Source organism: Glycine max, chromosome 6 (assembly GCF_000004515.6).
Source record: "Glycine max cultivar Williams 82 chromosome 6, Glycine_max_v4.0, whole genome shotgun sequence".
Taxonomy (NCBI): Eukaryota; Viridiplantae; Streptophyta; class Magnoliopsida; order Fabales; family Fabaceae; genus Glycine; species Glycine max.
In genome coordinates this window covers 43,181,091-43,196,397 of record NC_038242.2, presented here as the reverse complement: position 1 = coordinate 43,196,397, position 15,307 = coordinate 43,181,091, and the positions used below count along the sequence as shown (strand labels likewise).

General features: G+C 34.4%; 1 protein-coding gene across 3 annotated transcripts; it reads left to right on the top strand.

Moving 5' to 3' along the window:
- The first annotated feature begins 985 nt into the window (after positions 1-985).
- LOC100814903 (probable disease resistance protein At4g27220) lies at positions 986-6,271 on the top strand. Of its 3 annotated transcripts, none has more exons than XM_014776717.3 (6): positions 986-1,144; positions 1,254-4,060; positions 4,427-4,699; positions 4,797-5,577; positions 5,693-5,819; positions 5,961-6,271. In XM_014776717.3, exons 2-5 carry the CDS (start codon positions 1,283-1,285, stop codon positions 5,719-5,721), a joined length of 3,861 nt encoding a protein of 1,286 aa, XP_014632203.1. In that variant the 5' UTR covers positions 986-1,144; positions 1,254-1,282; the 3' UTR covers positions 5,722-5,819; positions 5,961-6,271. The 3 variants fall into 3 exon arrangements, with proteins under 3 accessions (XP_014632203.1, XP_014632202.1, XP_014632204.1); XM_014776716.3 differs by having other exon boundaries at positions 5,953-6,271; XM_014776718.3 differs by having other exon boundaries at positions 5,927-6,271.
- The last annotated feature ends 9,036 nt before the right edge of the window (positions 6,272-15,307 follow it).

The window sequence follows — 15,307 nt, the reverse complement described above, 5'->3', positions numbered from 1 at the left end:
GCCATGCTCCACCTTTTGTCCGTCGTCTCTATTCCTCTTTTCTCCAACAAGTCATAGAACAACAATGACTGGTAAATAAAAAACAAAAATAGAAGAACCACAAGATAGTTAATTAAACAAATGAACACATGGTGCATTGATGTGAATACTACTGACATGGGAATATCTTTATTTACTAACAGTGTTAAGACTCGTTATTTTTTTTTTTTTCTATCTCCACCTATTTTCCTTTTTTTTTTTCTCTACAGGTATTAAATAGCATCGAATGTTCTGTGCAACATTATGTAGGTAGCTGAAAAAATAATGAAAGAGAAGGGTAGGTGAGAAAATGAAGAGAAAGAAAGTGACATGTATTAAAAATTGAAATTATAATAAGTAGAGAGAGATGAAAAGACAAATAAAGTGAGAGAGAGAAGAGCAGAGAAAATGAGTGTATAAACATAAATTACTAATACAGGCGGTTTAACTTTTTTAGGTCTTCGGTAAAAAAAAAACATACTTTTCGATTTAATGCATACTTTAAAGTGAGACTTTTCTAAAACTAATACCAATATTTTTTTACAACAAAATACAGTAATAACAATATTTTATTAAAATAAATAATTTTTATTAAAAAGTTTTTTTTTTGGGGGGGGGGGGGGTGTTGGATATGTGTAAACAATGAATTGAGAGTGTGACTTACCAATTCAAGAATATTTTATAAGTTAAATTTTGTAAGAATTGTTATACTAAGACAAAAAGTATTTAATTAAAATCAATGATCAATTTTTAAGCAAAATACTAACTAAAACTAAGAGTCTTACAAAAAAAAAAGAACATAATTTCTCCTCTAGCAAAATTTGAATTTATCCACCTAAAAGTCCACCTTAATTATCATTGTACTGGCCTTTAGGCCATCCCAACTACCAAAAAAAAAAAAAAGTTATCACGGTACTAAATAAACCAATGATAAATGTATATAAATATTAATAATAAATAATATTTTTTGAAACTCTAAACCAAATCCACAGATAGATAAATTAACAAAATCTCTTTTCCTGCAGATTACTTGCTTGCTTCAGTTGAGTCTCAAGATTAGTAAACGCATGCTGTATTGAGAACAGAGCATCAATAAGCCATTGTTATCAAGCATATACTGAAACAGGTAAAAGATCCTAACTCAAATTCAGTTTTTCGTTGCACCCTTTGACTTCACAATCAGATCAATTGTGAGTGAGAAGTCTTAGTCTTAGTTTTGTTTCATGGTTTGGCAGATAAAGTAACAGAATCTAGTGAATCAACCATGGATGCTATTGCAAGCGTGGCATCAAACGTGGCTGCACCTTTGCTGAAGCATCTCACTTATGTGTTGATGTACAGTACTTACCTGAATCAGCTAGAAACCGAGATTCAGAGGCTGCAGCATGAGGAGAAAGAAGTGAGGCACACTGTTGAGGCTGCAAAGAGGAGTGGTGAGGAGATTGAGGACACTGTGCTTGACTGGTTTGGGAGAGTGCGTGCAACAGTTGAGGAGGGGCAATCATTTCTTAGCGGCGAGGATCGTGAAAGAATTGGATGCTTGGACGTGTACTCGAGGTACACGAAGAGCCAGAGGGCAAAAGACTTGGTGGATCTTGTGAGGGAGATGAGAAAGGAGACTTTCGACCGGGTTTCGTACCGATGTGCCTTGAGATGCAACGTTAGTCCTTCTGCAAGGGAGTATGTGGAGTTGGAATCTAGAAAAATGATGTTGAATGAAATTATGAAGGTGCTGAAGGATGGTGATGTTGACATTGTTGGACTTTATGGGATGGCTGGTGTGGGGAAGACAGCATTGGTGAAGGAATTGGCGTGGCAGGCTGAGATGGATGGCTTGTTTGATGCTGTGGTGATGGCGACCGTGACTAATTCTCCGGACGTTGGAATGATTCGGGCCGAGATTGCTGATGGATTGGGATTGAAGTTCGATGAGCTGACGGAGCTGGGGCGGGCAAGTAGGCTTCGCCAGAGGATTAGGCAGGAGCAGAGGATTCTTGTGATATTGGATGATGTGTGGGGGAAGCTTGAGTTGACTCAAGTTGGTGTTCCTTTTGGTGAGAACAAGAGAGGCTGCAAATGCCAGTTGTTGGTCACATCTAGAGATCTTAATGTGTTGAATACTAACTTTGAGGTGGATAAGGCTTATAGGCTTGAGGTTCTGTCTGAGGATGAGAGTTGGGAGTTGTTTGAAAAGAGGGGAGGGGATTCGGTTAAGGAAACCAGCGTTCAACCGATGGCAGAAAAAGTAGCAAAAAGCTGTGATGGTTTGCCACTTTTGATAGTGACAGTGGTGGAGGCGATGAAGAACCAGGATTTGTATGCTTGGAAGGATGCACTAGAGCAGGTAACAAGTTTTGAACTTGAAGGGTGTTTTTATTCTCCGGTGCGTTCTGCTATTGAGCTGAGTTATGAGCATTTGGAAAGTCATGAACTCAAAACATTCTTCCTCCTTTTGGGATCCATGGGAAATGGTTGTACCACAAGAGATTTGTTGGTGTTTGGCTGGTGCCTGGGATTGCACAAGCATGTTGATACATTGGCAGATGGGAGAAACAGGCTTTACAAATTGATAGACAACATGAGAGCCGCCTCTTTGTTACTTGATGAAGGGAAAAGAGATTCGGTTGTGGCACTTGACGTGGTTCGACATATAGCTGCTTCCATTTCATCCAGGGATAAACCTTTCTTTACTGTGCCGAGAAACAAGGAATTGAAAGAATGGCCCAGAATGGATCTACTTAAAACTTGTCATCATATTTTCTTGGACTGGTGTTTTATCCGCGAACTTCCTGAGATGTTGGAGTGTCCCAAGTTGAAGATACTCCAACTAAATTGTCAAGGTAACTATTTGAAAATACCTGACAATTTCTTTGTTCAGATGCAAGAACTGAAGGTGCTGAATTTAGGAGGTCTAAATTGTACTCCTTCCCTTCCTGCATCTCTCAGTCTCTTGACAAACCTCCAAGCATTGAATCTGTGTAAATGTATGTTGGAAGACATAGCTATTGTGGGGGAAATCACAAGTTTAGAGATTCTCAACCTTGAAAAATCTGAGCTTAGAGAACTCCCAGCAGAAATAGAAGGATTAAGTAATCTACGGTTGCTAGATTTGACCGATTGCTCAACACTAGGAGTGATTCCTCGCAACTTGATATCAAGCTTGACAAGCTTGGAAGAGCTCTACATGGGAAACTGTAATGTTCAAGAGGAGGTCAAGGGAAGCAAAAGCCAAAGCATTGATTCATGTATAAGTGAGTTAAGGCATTTGAATAAACTAACAACTTTGAATGTGCAGATAGAAGATACTTCAGATTTTCCAAGAGACTATCTTGGCTTTGGGAGACTAGAAAGCTACAAGATTTTGATTGGGGAAGGATGGGAATGGTCTGGGGTGGAGTCTGGGAATTACGAAACTTCAAAACTTCTTAAGCTCAATTTAGGTGCTGATACAAGCATTCTAATGGATTACGGTATAAAGATGTTGATGGCAAAAGCTGAAGATTTGTATTTGGCTGAACTGAAGGGTGTCAGGGAAGTACTTTACGAATTGAATGATGAAGGGTTTTCGCGATTGAAGCATCTTAACATCCTAAACTGTGCTGAAATGGAGAGCATTATTGGTTCAACAGAGTGGGCTTATGGTGATCATGCCTTCCCAAAGTTGGAATCATTGATCCTTCACAATCTGATTAACATGGAGAGAATATGCAGTGACCCCCTTCCAGCACAGGCCTTTACCAAACTACAAGTTATCAAAGTAAAGGGTTGTGATAGGATGGAGTTTCTTTTCTCACATTCCATGGTTAAACACCTTTCTGAACTTGTTGAGATTGAGATTTCTGAATGCAAATTCATGACCAATATCATAGCCGCACAAAGACAAAAGGATGCTGATGCTGGACAAACTGACAAAATTAGGCTCATCAACTTGCGTTCCCTTACTCTAGAATGCTTACCTTCCCTTGTCACTCTCTCTCCTGAGTCAAGCATTCAAGCTACTGAAAGTGGCAATGGTTTCTCCAGTCAACTTTTTAATGACAAGGTACAAATATGACTTATTGTTCTTCAATCTTCATTTAACTCCGGACTTGAACATCTTGTTTATAGCAGTTTCAGTGCACCTGAAAAGTTTATTTTTCTGTTATTTTGTGCTGATATGAATACCATTAATTTTGAAGAAGAGAAGAACAAAGACTATAAAAAAACACAATTGAATTGATTAGGAAAATAAAAATTGTCTCTTAGACATGGTGATCATGTAACAGGAGAGTTTACTTACCAGTTACCAACAAGGCAATTAAATCATTTGCCTTTAATGGGCATTTTTTACTTGAGTTAGTTAGAAAAGTAATGAAAGGCCTTCTTTAGTTACTTGTTAGTGATAATCTAACCAGGATAATGTTGACAGGTTGAATTTCCAAACTTGGAGACCTTGAAGCTGTACTCAATCAATATCCATAAGATATGGAATCACCAACTTTCTTACTTTCAAAATTTGACCTCTTTGACCGTAGATGGATGTGAACGGTTGACACATATTTTCTCATACTCTGTGGCTAGAAAACTTGTCAAGCTTGAACATCTCTTAATTAGTTCGTGCAAATCCGTGGAGCAGATATTTGTGGCGGATGAAAACTCGGGTCACCATCATCATTTCAGAATATCTGCTCCAACTGAACTGGTGAGCATTTCAAATTGCTTTAATTTGTTCTTTCTTATGTTAGACTTATTAGCATTCTATTGTGAACCTCAAGCATATTATCAACTGTGTGATATAGGTTCCGATTTTCCCCAACTTGGAGACATTTGTGATTTCTCACATGGACAACTTGAAGTCAATATGGCCCGACCAACTCACTGAAAATTCCTTCTATAAATTGAAAAAGATGGAAATCACATCCTGTAACAATCTCTTGAATGTGTTCCCATGTCATGTGCTAGACAAATTACAAAGCCTGGAATCACTGAATTTATGGAACTGTATGGCACTAAAAGTTGTATATGAAATTGATGGCATAAACACAGGGCAAGAGGGTAGCAGTCAAGGAGGGCTGAACATTCCACTGAGAACTATGTCTTTGGGAAATTTACCAAAGCTAACGCATTTGTGGAATAAGGATCCTCAAGGAAATATCCAATTCCGAAACCTGTTTACGGTTAAGGCTGCTAAATGTCAAAGTTTAAAACATGTCTTTCCACTGTCTGTGGCCAAAGACCTTGTGCATCTCCAATTCCTTGAGATAAGTGATTGTGGGGTAGAGGAAATTATTGTAAATGACCAAGTAGGGGTAGAGGCAGCTCTTGGTTTTGTTTTCCCAAAACTAGTGTCCATAAAATTTTTAAATTTGGCAGAACTTCGATACTTTTGTACTGGAAATCACAACCTCAGATTTCCATTGTTGAATAAATTATATACTGTTGAGTGCCCTGCAATGGAGACTTTTTCTCAGGGAATCTTAAGGGCATCAATCCTTAGAAAGATATATTTGACTCAGGAAGGAGATCAGGTGTACTGGGAAGGTGATCTTAATACTACTATAAGAAAGCTTTTCGATAGAGGTATGGAAATTATCAGAATACAACATCTTTGATTTCAAGTCCTATATTTATGATTTTAATTTGTTACACCATAAGATCTTCAATGTAGTATATCATGTTTTTGTTGAACATCCAGATCTCCAAGCAAGATTAAGCATTTCATAGAAATTGAAAGGCTGGCGTAGGATATTTGTTGCTTGCACTTGCAGCTGCTGTTTGATGATGTGAGAAGTCTTCGGATTCCACTTGACAAAGATCAATTGGTAATCGACTCCTTTTGACTTGTGATGAGAAACATGAATCTGTTCTTTAGATTTGTTTGTTTGAGATTGAAGAGAAAATGACTTCTGATGTTGATTATCTTTTCCAGTCTACTTAATGAACTATAAAATTTAGTTCTGTAGGATTGTCAGGAAGCTGTGCTTTGAAGAAGCACCCAATCAAGAAGGCCATGCAGAAGGAAGAGAAACTGAACATGAGGACTCAAGTTCAAGTCCAAGAACTGGGATCTGTATTCTCATTGGTAGAAGGTTTTTTCAGCAAGGCTGTATTAGTGGGATAGTTGTCTTAAGTGTCAAACAGAAAATAGTATCACACTGATAAATGGTACAGAAATTAGATACCCTTGATTTCAATAGAACAGGATCATGTAAGTAATAGATCTACTGAAAAATCAGACGTTGCTGTTGAAAAGTAAAAAATAATGTTGCCCAAAGAAGCCTTGCTTGTTTAGCCAGCACTTTAGTTGCACAAAAGTAAAAAATTTCAAAAGTAAATTTACGCAGTTGTATTTTAGCCATTAAATCATTAACTCTTTTTTTAGGGCATTAAATTATTTACTCTAATTAAGATATTTGATATTGGAATTCATACATGTTACACAGATAATATTTCATCCGTAATTATTAATTTATATATTTTACTCTTTGTTTTTATATATAAGACTCAATTATATATCTAATTCATCTGGATTAAAATAGTTGATAGCAACAATAAATATGTTTTAAATCTATATCTTTTTCCAAAATCATCCTTGTTATTAATATTTTTTTCTTTTTTAATGCTCTGTCAATATATTATCTTTCTTCTTCTAATTAGAGATATTTTTAGTTTAAAAATAATTAATGTTAGAAATATTATAGATTGGATCTTATAAAAAGGAATGAGTACCATTTTAAATTTGGATCTTATATATAAGAATGGAGGAAGTATATTTTATGCATACTACATTTACATTAAATGATGTTTCTTTTAAAAAAAACATAATGTTTTTTTAATATCTATTTTTTTTTTACAGAATTATTGTTTCATTTCTTTTTGCTAGCTATTATGTGTGCAAGACATGTGAGGTTGACCACCAAGTCACCAACCCCTCATCTACTAGTGAACCTTTTAATTGGAGTGGTGTTTTTTGAAGAGGTCTCTTTATGATTGTTGGGTAGCTTTTTGGTTGGATTTTTCAATTTTTTTTTGTTAGGGGATTAGTATGATACCCATAGTTACTATACTACTCATACTGTAGTTTTGTCAAGATTGTTTTGTATTTCTGCTCTGGACTTTGGTTAATTGTACGTACATGTTTCAGGCTTGCAGCTTAGGCTGGATAACCGTTAATGGAGTGTAAAAAATAGGGTTTGAATATTTTTTATAGATAAAATGGTAATATAAATTAAAAATAGCAATTAGGAGATTATAAACTTCCATTTTTGTCATTAGTATTTTGGTTGAACTCATATGATGATGAGTGCTAGCAATATACTCTATAACACACTCTTACTAACACACTCTTCATTATTACTTAAAATTCATTGAAAAATAAAAAATCATAAGAGATAATCATTAAATAGGATGCATGATTCATAAATTTTTATGATTTCAAATAGATTTCAGCCAATAAGAGGGAGTGTGTTAGTAGGAGTGTGATAGAGAAAATGTTCCTAGCATTTCTCCAGATTGATATATGAAATAGAATGAAGAAAAAATAATTTCAAGTTTGTAAATATTTTATTTTATATGGTCCAAGATGATCAACAATAAAGTAGACAAATAGTTATAATTGAAAAAAAATAACAAAGTAAATGTAATAAAACAAATTATTAAGATGACAAAGAGATTAATTGGATGTTACATATTTTTGTCCTTTTGAAACTTTGAGAATGCAAGTTGTGAATAATCCAGCCGATTCAAATTATACCCTGATTACTTTCAATCATTGTCAACAATATTTAATCATAGTAATCCTTATATGATAAAATTATCTTAGGAAATTATTAATGATAATGATCAAATTCTAATAAAATCTTAAACAAGAAAATATCACACATCTCTCATAGGGGAGGTGAAAATGCAAATGGTGGATCAACAATGAATATGGCATATCCAAATAATGCATCATAAATGGGAGTTTAATTATATTTTTTTAGTTTTGTTCATTCTTAATTGTTTCTTAATTATGTTGCATAGGAATTGTTCTTAATTTAATAAAGTTGTTAGGAGGTTTGTGTAACTTACTCTCAAAATTATTAAGGAAACTATATACATGTGTGGGGGAATACTTTTATAGTCTATCTTTATACACGCACACATGTGCACGTAAATGCAACACATTTATAACTTTCTTAATTGTCTATTCATTTTAAATTAAACATAACCATTTATCACAATTTAAATTTTTTTCAAGCATAAAAATTATAAACTAGAAAATCCTAGTTAAAAAAACTAAGTTTTTTTATTCAAACTTAATTCAAATGAAAAGTATAAACTAGAAAATCCTAGTATAAGAAATATTATATAATTGTCCCTAAACTACTACAAAATATAGGTAAAATGGATAATTATCAAATATCATATATTATTTACTAATAATTTTTAATTTTCAGGCTAAGAAAATAAGAGCTTCAAGAAAAAATAATCCGTGTAGAGGAATCACTAAAGGATGCTAATGAAAAGCTAAAGGAAGCACGGAGAAAGTGAGTATCATTATGACTTATTTACATAATTACATTACAATTTAATATCATATATTATTAACTAATCTAATTATAATATATAAATCTTGAGGCACACAAACATATGTTGCCACATGTTATACAAAGGTGAGCACAACTGCCGAAAACAACAAATTTCAACGGCACTCTGACTTTTTCCAATATGCAGATCCAAAACCATTTTATTTTTCATTTGTTAAACTTGTTACGTAATAACAAAAAATTATGCATTACTAAATTTTATTTTATGCAATCTCAAACCATAATTTAATTTATCATTTTTTCATTCTTCAAAATAAAAACAAATTCGTGTTTCTTGTTTTAGTATTTAGCATCAGAACAAAAGTGTTTTCTAAAAAATTGTAAGTTGTAACCACTGCACAAACTCCGTATAAAGCAAGGTCTTCTATTTCTTCAACATGAACCAAATTCTACTCCACCAAAGAGCATACATGTTTGGATGTATGCTTAGGACTCAAAATTTGCGTTTAAGACAAGTCAAACATGATTTTTATATTGACCAAGATGTTTTGATGTATGTTTGAAACATAGTTTTGAATTGTGAACTCAAGTCTGATAGAAGCAGTAATTGAAAATCATTTTTACAATAATGTCCAAATACGTGTATACATCACGATTATTTTTATACTCCACCATGTCCATGCCAAGGTCCTCCTCTTTTTCAACTCTTAATCTATCATTTATTTTAGGGTAAATAGACAACTTAGTTGTTGAAATTGTAATGCACTGACATTTTAGTCCTTGAAAGATGAAAAAAAATAAAAATTTATCCCTGAATTTGTGAAAAGTGCGACAATTAGTCCAAACGTTAAATATCTTTGTCAAAATAAACAAAATGTCCTATGTAACATTTGTGGATGGACTTGTTAGCGAAAATTTTCCTACTATGTTGCTAACTCTAGTGATGAGTAGGATGAATTAATTTGTTTGTCAAATTTCAATGGACTAATTTGTCAGTGGGGATAAATTTCACAAGAAAGATTGAATTTTCACTACTTTTTTTTTGCCTATTTCCACATTTACCCTTTCTTTTATCTCTTTGCTTCCTTGCACTCATCTACATTAAAACTCTCAAGAGACCCTCAGCTTCTACACTGGCGACGATGACTTTAGCCTCGCTGATGACATGAAATCCTTCAAGTCCAGCAACACTTCCGGCCCATCAACCACGTCATATTTTTTTATCGTATTTTAAATCCTTAAACACCAGATGCATGCCTCTGCTGTGACACCCTCTACCCCGACATATATATATATATATATATATATATATATATATATATATATATATATATATATATATATATATATATATATAATATAAAAATATTGGTAAACAAATACACATGAGTGAAAGGTTCACGTTCACATTCACTTCACGGTTACGAAGTAAAACTTATTAAAAATATATTCGGCTCAAAACAAGGTTGTCAAAATTTACAAAATGTTTTGTTAAATCAATGAGGTAAAATAAAATAGACTAACATCATGCAATTAATATAGAAACTTATGTCCCAATGTCACATCCTATCAGAGCATTGTATCCCGACGTCATTCAGCACAAGGTTCCTTAAAGCAATTCACCTAGTCATCTGCTCCCCTAAACACAAAGTTCAAGATCATCACATGATCCAAACACAAATAACACACAAGGAGTGAGTTATCACATTCCTAACTAATGGAGAGAAACAAGATAACATGTAGGTATATATATCATATAAACAAAATAAAATTGACTTAAATATAGCTCACATCATTTCACCATTTTGTCGCCCAACATCACATCACAACACAACACATCTCATTCATTTTCACAATATTCACGTACTCAAGGATCAAAACACAATATCACCAAGTCAATCAATCCATATCGATCAATACACAAGCGTTAAGCAACAAATACACTAAGACTCAATCCTATATGCAATGTGATACCATGTCAGTGAAAAATCATGTCGGGCGCCTAGGAGTACATGACAAGACAAACCACACACTGGTAAGTCAGGTCATTCTCACTAGGTAAAATCATAAGGAGACCAGTCAGGGTCACGCTGTTTTGAGAGAATGCTCCAACCATGTGGGATCGACACAAGCTTAAAGGAGCACTCAAACAGGGTGACCCCCAAGGCCTACACTCTGAAGAGTCCGTCAAGGTCTCTCCCTCTTGATTCATATTCAACCCAAAAAACATTTTAGCACACAAACTCTATCTATGAACTGTACAAAACACATGATTCCTCAATTGTTCTCAAAATAGTTTTAACTCGTCGCCCTTTAAGGGTTATAGCATTAACTTGTCGCCCTTAAAGAGTCTTAGCATTAACTCGTCGCCCTAAAAGGGACTTAGCATTAACTCGTCGCCCTTAAAGGGACTTAGCATTAACTCGTTGCCCTTAAAAGGTCTTATAGTCGTGTGATTGTATAATTCATATTTCATAACTCAATGCACACAACATCTCAATCACGTGCATACTCAGTTTATCACATACACCCGATCTCAATCACAATGGTATAATATCAATTTAACACGTTATCACACTTCACGAATCATATAACTTTACCTATGAACTATGCAATATAAACAAGCGCTCAATTGTTTTCAAAATCATTTTAACTCGTCGGGTTCCCACAGTGGATCCCATCACAATACTCGTCGCCCTTAAAGGGTCTTACAATTGTGTGATTGCACAATTCATAGCTCACAACTCAATACACACATCTCATCTCAATACACATGTATTTCATCATTCATCACATGTTCAATTTATCACATACTCACAATTTGAATCATCATCTCATAATCTCAACATAATAATTTATACAAAAGATTTATCACAACATGGGGAGTAAAACCCATCAAATAGTTTCTCACAATTATATCAAAATCATGGGTCAAAACACAAAAACATCAAGAGCACTCAAGTTTATCAATCAATTCTCATCAGAACATCAATTGGTATGTAGAACACAACAATATTGTATTTATAATCATAAAGGAAAAATTGTAATTCAATAAACATCCCAAAATAAACCCCAATTTAGTCCTCTAAGGATCCCTACACATGTTCATTCTAACCCCAATTGCGATAAACTCATCCCTTACCTCGATGTAGCCGCTCAAGCGTTCTCTGTTATCAATTGTGATGTTTCTGTTGCTCTCTAGAGCTCCTCCTCCGGTTTCTCTGTTAGGATTCCCAAACGTTAGGGAGAAGGAGAAGGGATTGAAGCCTCTGTTTGTACTGTCTTCGTGCGATTGAAGCCTCTGTTTGCACTAGTTTCTCTGTTAGGATTCCCAAACGTTAGGGAGAAGGAGAAGGGATTGAAGCCTCTGTTTGTATTGTCTTCGTGTGATTTCATTTTCTCTCTCCAAAAATATTATATCACAAATCCTAACGGAAAAAGTGTGTGTAATTAAATTGCCAACCACATATCAAAATTTCACGGTAATCCAACGGTTAACGAAATCGGGATTATAGTTTTACTAGGACAGTTTTGGGTTTCTACGGGAAAAAAAAATGCTATGATGCAAAGTATATTTCTCTCAGCTCCAACATTTTTTCAAAATTTCCAACGGTACGAATGCTCAGAATTGAGTTCCGAACTTGGTGATTAAATTTCACAATGATCTAACGGTAAATGAGTCCAAGATCATCATTTTTCTGAGACATGTTTGGTGGTATGCAGGAAAAGAGAGAGTTTTGGGAGGAAGGGCGGGAAAAATGAAATTGAGAGGAAGAGGAGGCATTGCCAGTGTCAAAACTGACTTAACACGTCTCTATTTATAGCTAGGATACTCGCAACCTATTATTTACTCTATTTTTTATTTTATAAAAATAAACTATATTTTATTCCGTATTAAATGAATAAATAAAATATCCTTTTTATTTTCTCTCAAACCATTATTTTAATTAATAAAATTATTTCTCCTTATTTATTTAATTATAAAAACCTCATCATTTTTTTTTCTAAAACTTTATTTATTTATAAATACAATCCTTTTTAAATTAGTCTACGAAAAATGGGATGTTACACCTGTCCCCCAACTTGAATTACTTAATTTCTAAATCTTTTGCCCTCTTTTTATGTGATACATATAGTAGTTAATCATTGATATAAACATACTCTAAGCATACAATATAACTAACATTAGATGAACTAAACTGCATTGTAGCTTGACTATGTATTCCACACATGATTTGGTTTTGGCACACTAGCTCGTAGAAGCAAACAACAACCATATCAGTGACTCTCAAATTTAAAAATTAAACGAAATCTCATTCTTCCCTACAGAAAATGAAGCTGAATGAGAATGTTGTTGTTTTAGTCGTTCAGTGAGTTGTTGCTGCTACTGTTGTGGCTTATTGACAATGGTCAGTTTGTAAATTCAATACACCTGAAGTAGAGAGAAAGAGTAGGTTAAGTTTGTTGAGGTGAGAGAAAAAAATTAAAGAAATTGGGGTTAGGGGTACAAAGGCAAAGACCTGAAGTGCTATTAGAAGAACCACTAACAAAGAAAATGCATTCGAGATCCATAGATGCTCTTGCGATTTAGGCTTTGCCATTATTGCAACTTTGATATGTGTAACAGCACACCGTCATTTAACTCAATCACATATCTGAATGATGGTGAAACTTTTCTTTTCCATTTGTTTCCTCGTTAGTTACCATTCGGACAAAGCCACTCTCGTGCTGGAACATGGATTGGAGCCCTCCTCCCCCCTCTCACTCAATTCAATATGCTCAAATTAGAAAAATAGATTTTTAATTTTACTCAAATTTTTTTAAAAAAACTTGTGCCACCTAATCGTCGTCAAGGGCCTTGCAGACAACAAAGAAGGTGGGAGAAGGAGGGACTATGTGTTTTCTTTTGTTTATTATTTTTCTATTATGAGAACATGCTAGAAATGAAGGATGTGTGTTGACTTGGTTGGAAGAGAGGTTGTTACGGTGGTGTGACCGATAGGACATGGTTGATGTGCTGGAAGTGTTGTTGGATTTGACATCGTCGGAGAGGCTAAAGTCGTTGCCATTGGTGTAAAAGTTGAGGGTCTCTCAAGAGTTTCATTGCAGATGAGTGCAAGGAAGGAGAGAGATAAAAGAAAGGATAATTGTGGAAAGAGAGGCAGGAAAGAAAAAAAGAAAAAATAGTAAAAATTCAATCTTAGCTCTGACATTTCTCCCCACTAACAAATTAGTCCATCAAAATTTTATTGATAAATCAGTTCATCCTACTCATGAGAGTCAACAATGCACTAGAAAAGTTTTAGCTAACAAATTTATTCATAAATGTCATGTACCACATTTAGTTTGCTTTGACGAATATATTTAACATTTGGACCAAATTGTCGCACTTTTCATAAATCCCAAGATAAAATTTTATTTTTTCATTTTGCAAGGACTAAAGTGTTAGCACATCACTAATTTAGGGATTGAATTAATTCTTTATCCTTTATTTTATCAAATAAAGTTGGACTTTTTTTTTCCTAGATTAGACAACATTAATATGAGGGGTTCCTTTTTATTGTGTGTCATATAGCCAAATATCACTTTACTTTTAGAAATTAGTATCATGGGTAAATTTATTATTTGATATCATAAGAAACTAATAGCAATAATAAAAATTGTATGGTGAGAGATTAAACTGATCATAGTTTCAAAGGAAGCATTGACGAAATGAAGCAGCAACATCTTGGAAGTTTTCCACGAACCTCCCTTCGTCACTGTTAGATATATCACATGAGCCTACTCACATCATCTGAACCTTCCATTCAATAGCAAGTGGGTTCAGTAGCTGACTCTTTCACATGAATGTCCCCAAAACCATTTTCCTACAATTTTCCCTTCATCACAACAACCACTCGCAGCATGCCAAGAAATTTCTAAACTCAGCATATTTATATTTCTTGATTCATTATTTGTATCCACAAACACCTGTTCTTCCTTTGCAGTACCTTCCTTCACACTTTTGCAATTGTAATGGCTTCCACTTTTAATGCCATCATCCAATGCACCTATTCTTCGTTTGAATATGATGTGTTTGTGAGCTTCCGCGGTGAAGACACATGCAACAGCTTCACCGGTTTTCTTTTTCAAGCTCTGAAAAAAACAAGGCATCGATGCCTTCAAAGATGATAAAGATATTAGGAAAGACGAATCCATAGCACCAGAGCTAATATGAGCCATTGAAGGGTCTCATGTTTTCGTTGTTGTCTTTCCAAGGACTATGCTTCCTCAACTTGGTGCCTGTGTCAACTAGCACATATCTGGAATTGCACTGAAACATCACCGAGACATGTTCTGCTTATTTTTTATGATGTTGATCCATCACAAGTGCGAAAACAGAATGGAGCTATGAGAAACCCTTTGCCCAACATGAAGAAGTTTCAGGTTTGGAAAGAAGGAAGTGAAAAGATGGAGAAAAGTTCTGGAACGAGTAGCCTATCTCTCTGGTTGGGATATCAGAAATAAGTAATCTTCTATTGGTTTGTTACGTGCATATACAATATGTTTTATCTATTCTTACTAATGCTGTTATCTTGAATGTATTACTTATTACTACTTTTAAACTGGAGATAATTAGAGAGATTGGGTCAACATTTATTTTACAAGTTTAATTAATGCAAATAATGTTTGAAAACTGAAAAAAGTATTATGTTAGTATGTTCTTCTATGCATGTACTCTGTGTTTTGATTCCCTTGGGTGATGATTTGCCATTCTTTGTTTTCTTAAAAATTTTAGGCAA

Coding starts and splice junctions, on each gene's coding strand:
- LOC100814903 (XM_014776717.3), top strand. CDS start 1,283: ATGGATGCTATTGCAAGCGTGGCATCAAACGTGGCTGCACCTTTGCTG. Junction 4,700..4,796: donor TATCTGCTCCAACTGAACTG/GTGAGCATTTCA, acceptor TGTGTGATATAG/GTTCCGATTTTCCCCAACTT. Junction 5,578..5,692: donor AAGAAAGCTTTTCGATAGAG/GTATGGAAATTA, acceptor TTGAACATCCAG/ATCTCCAAGCAAGATTAAGC.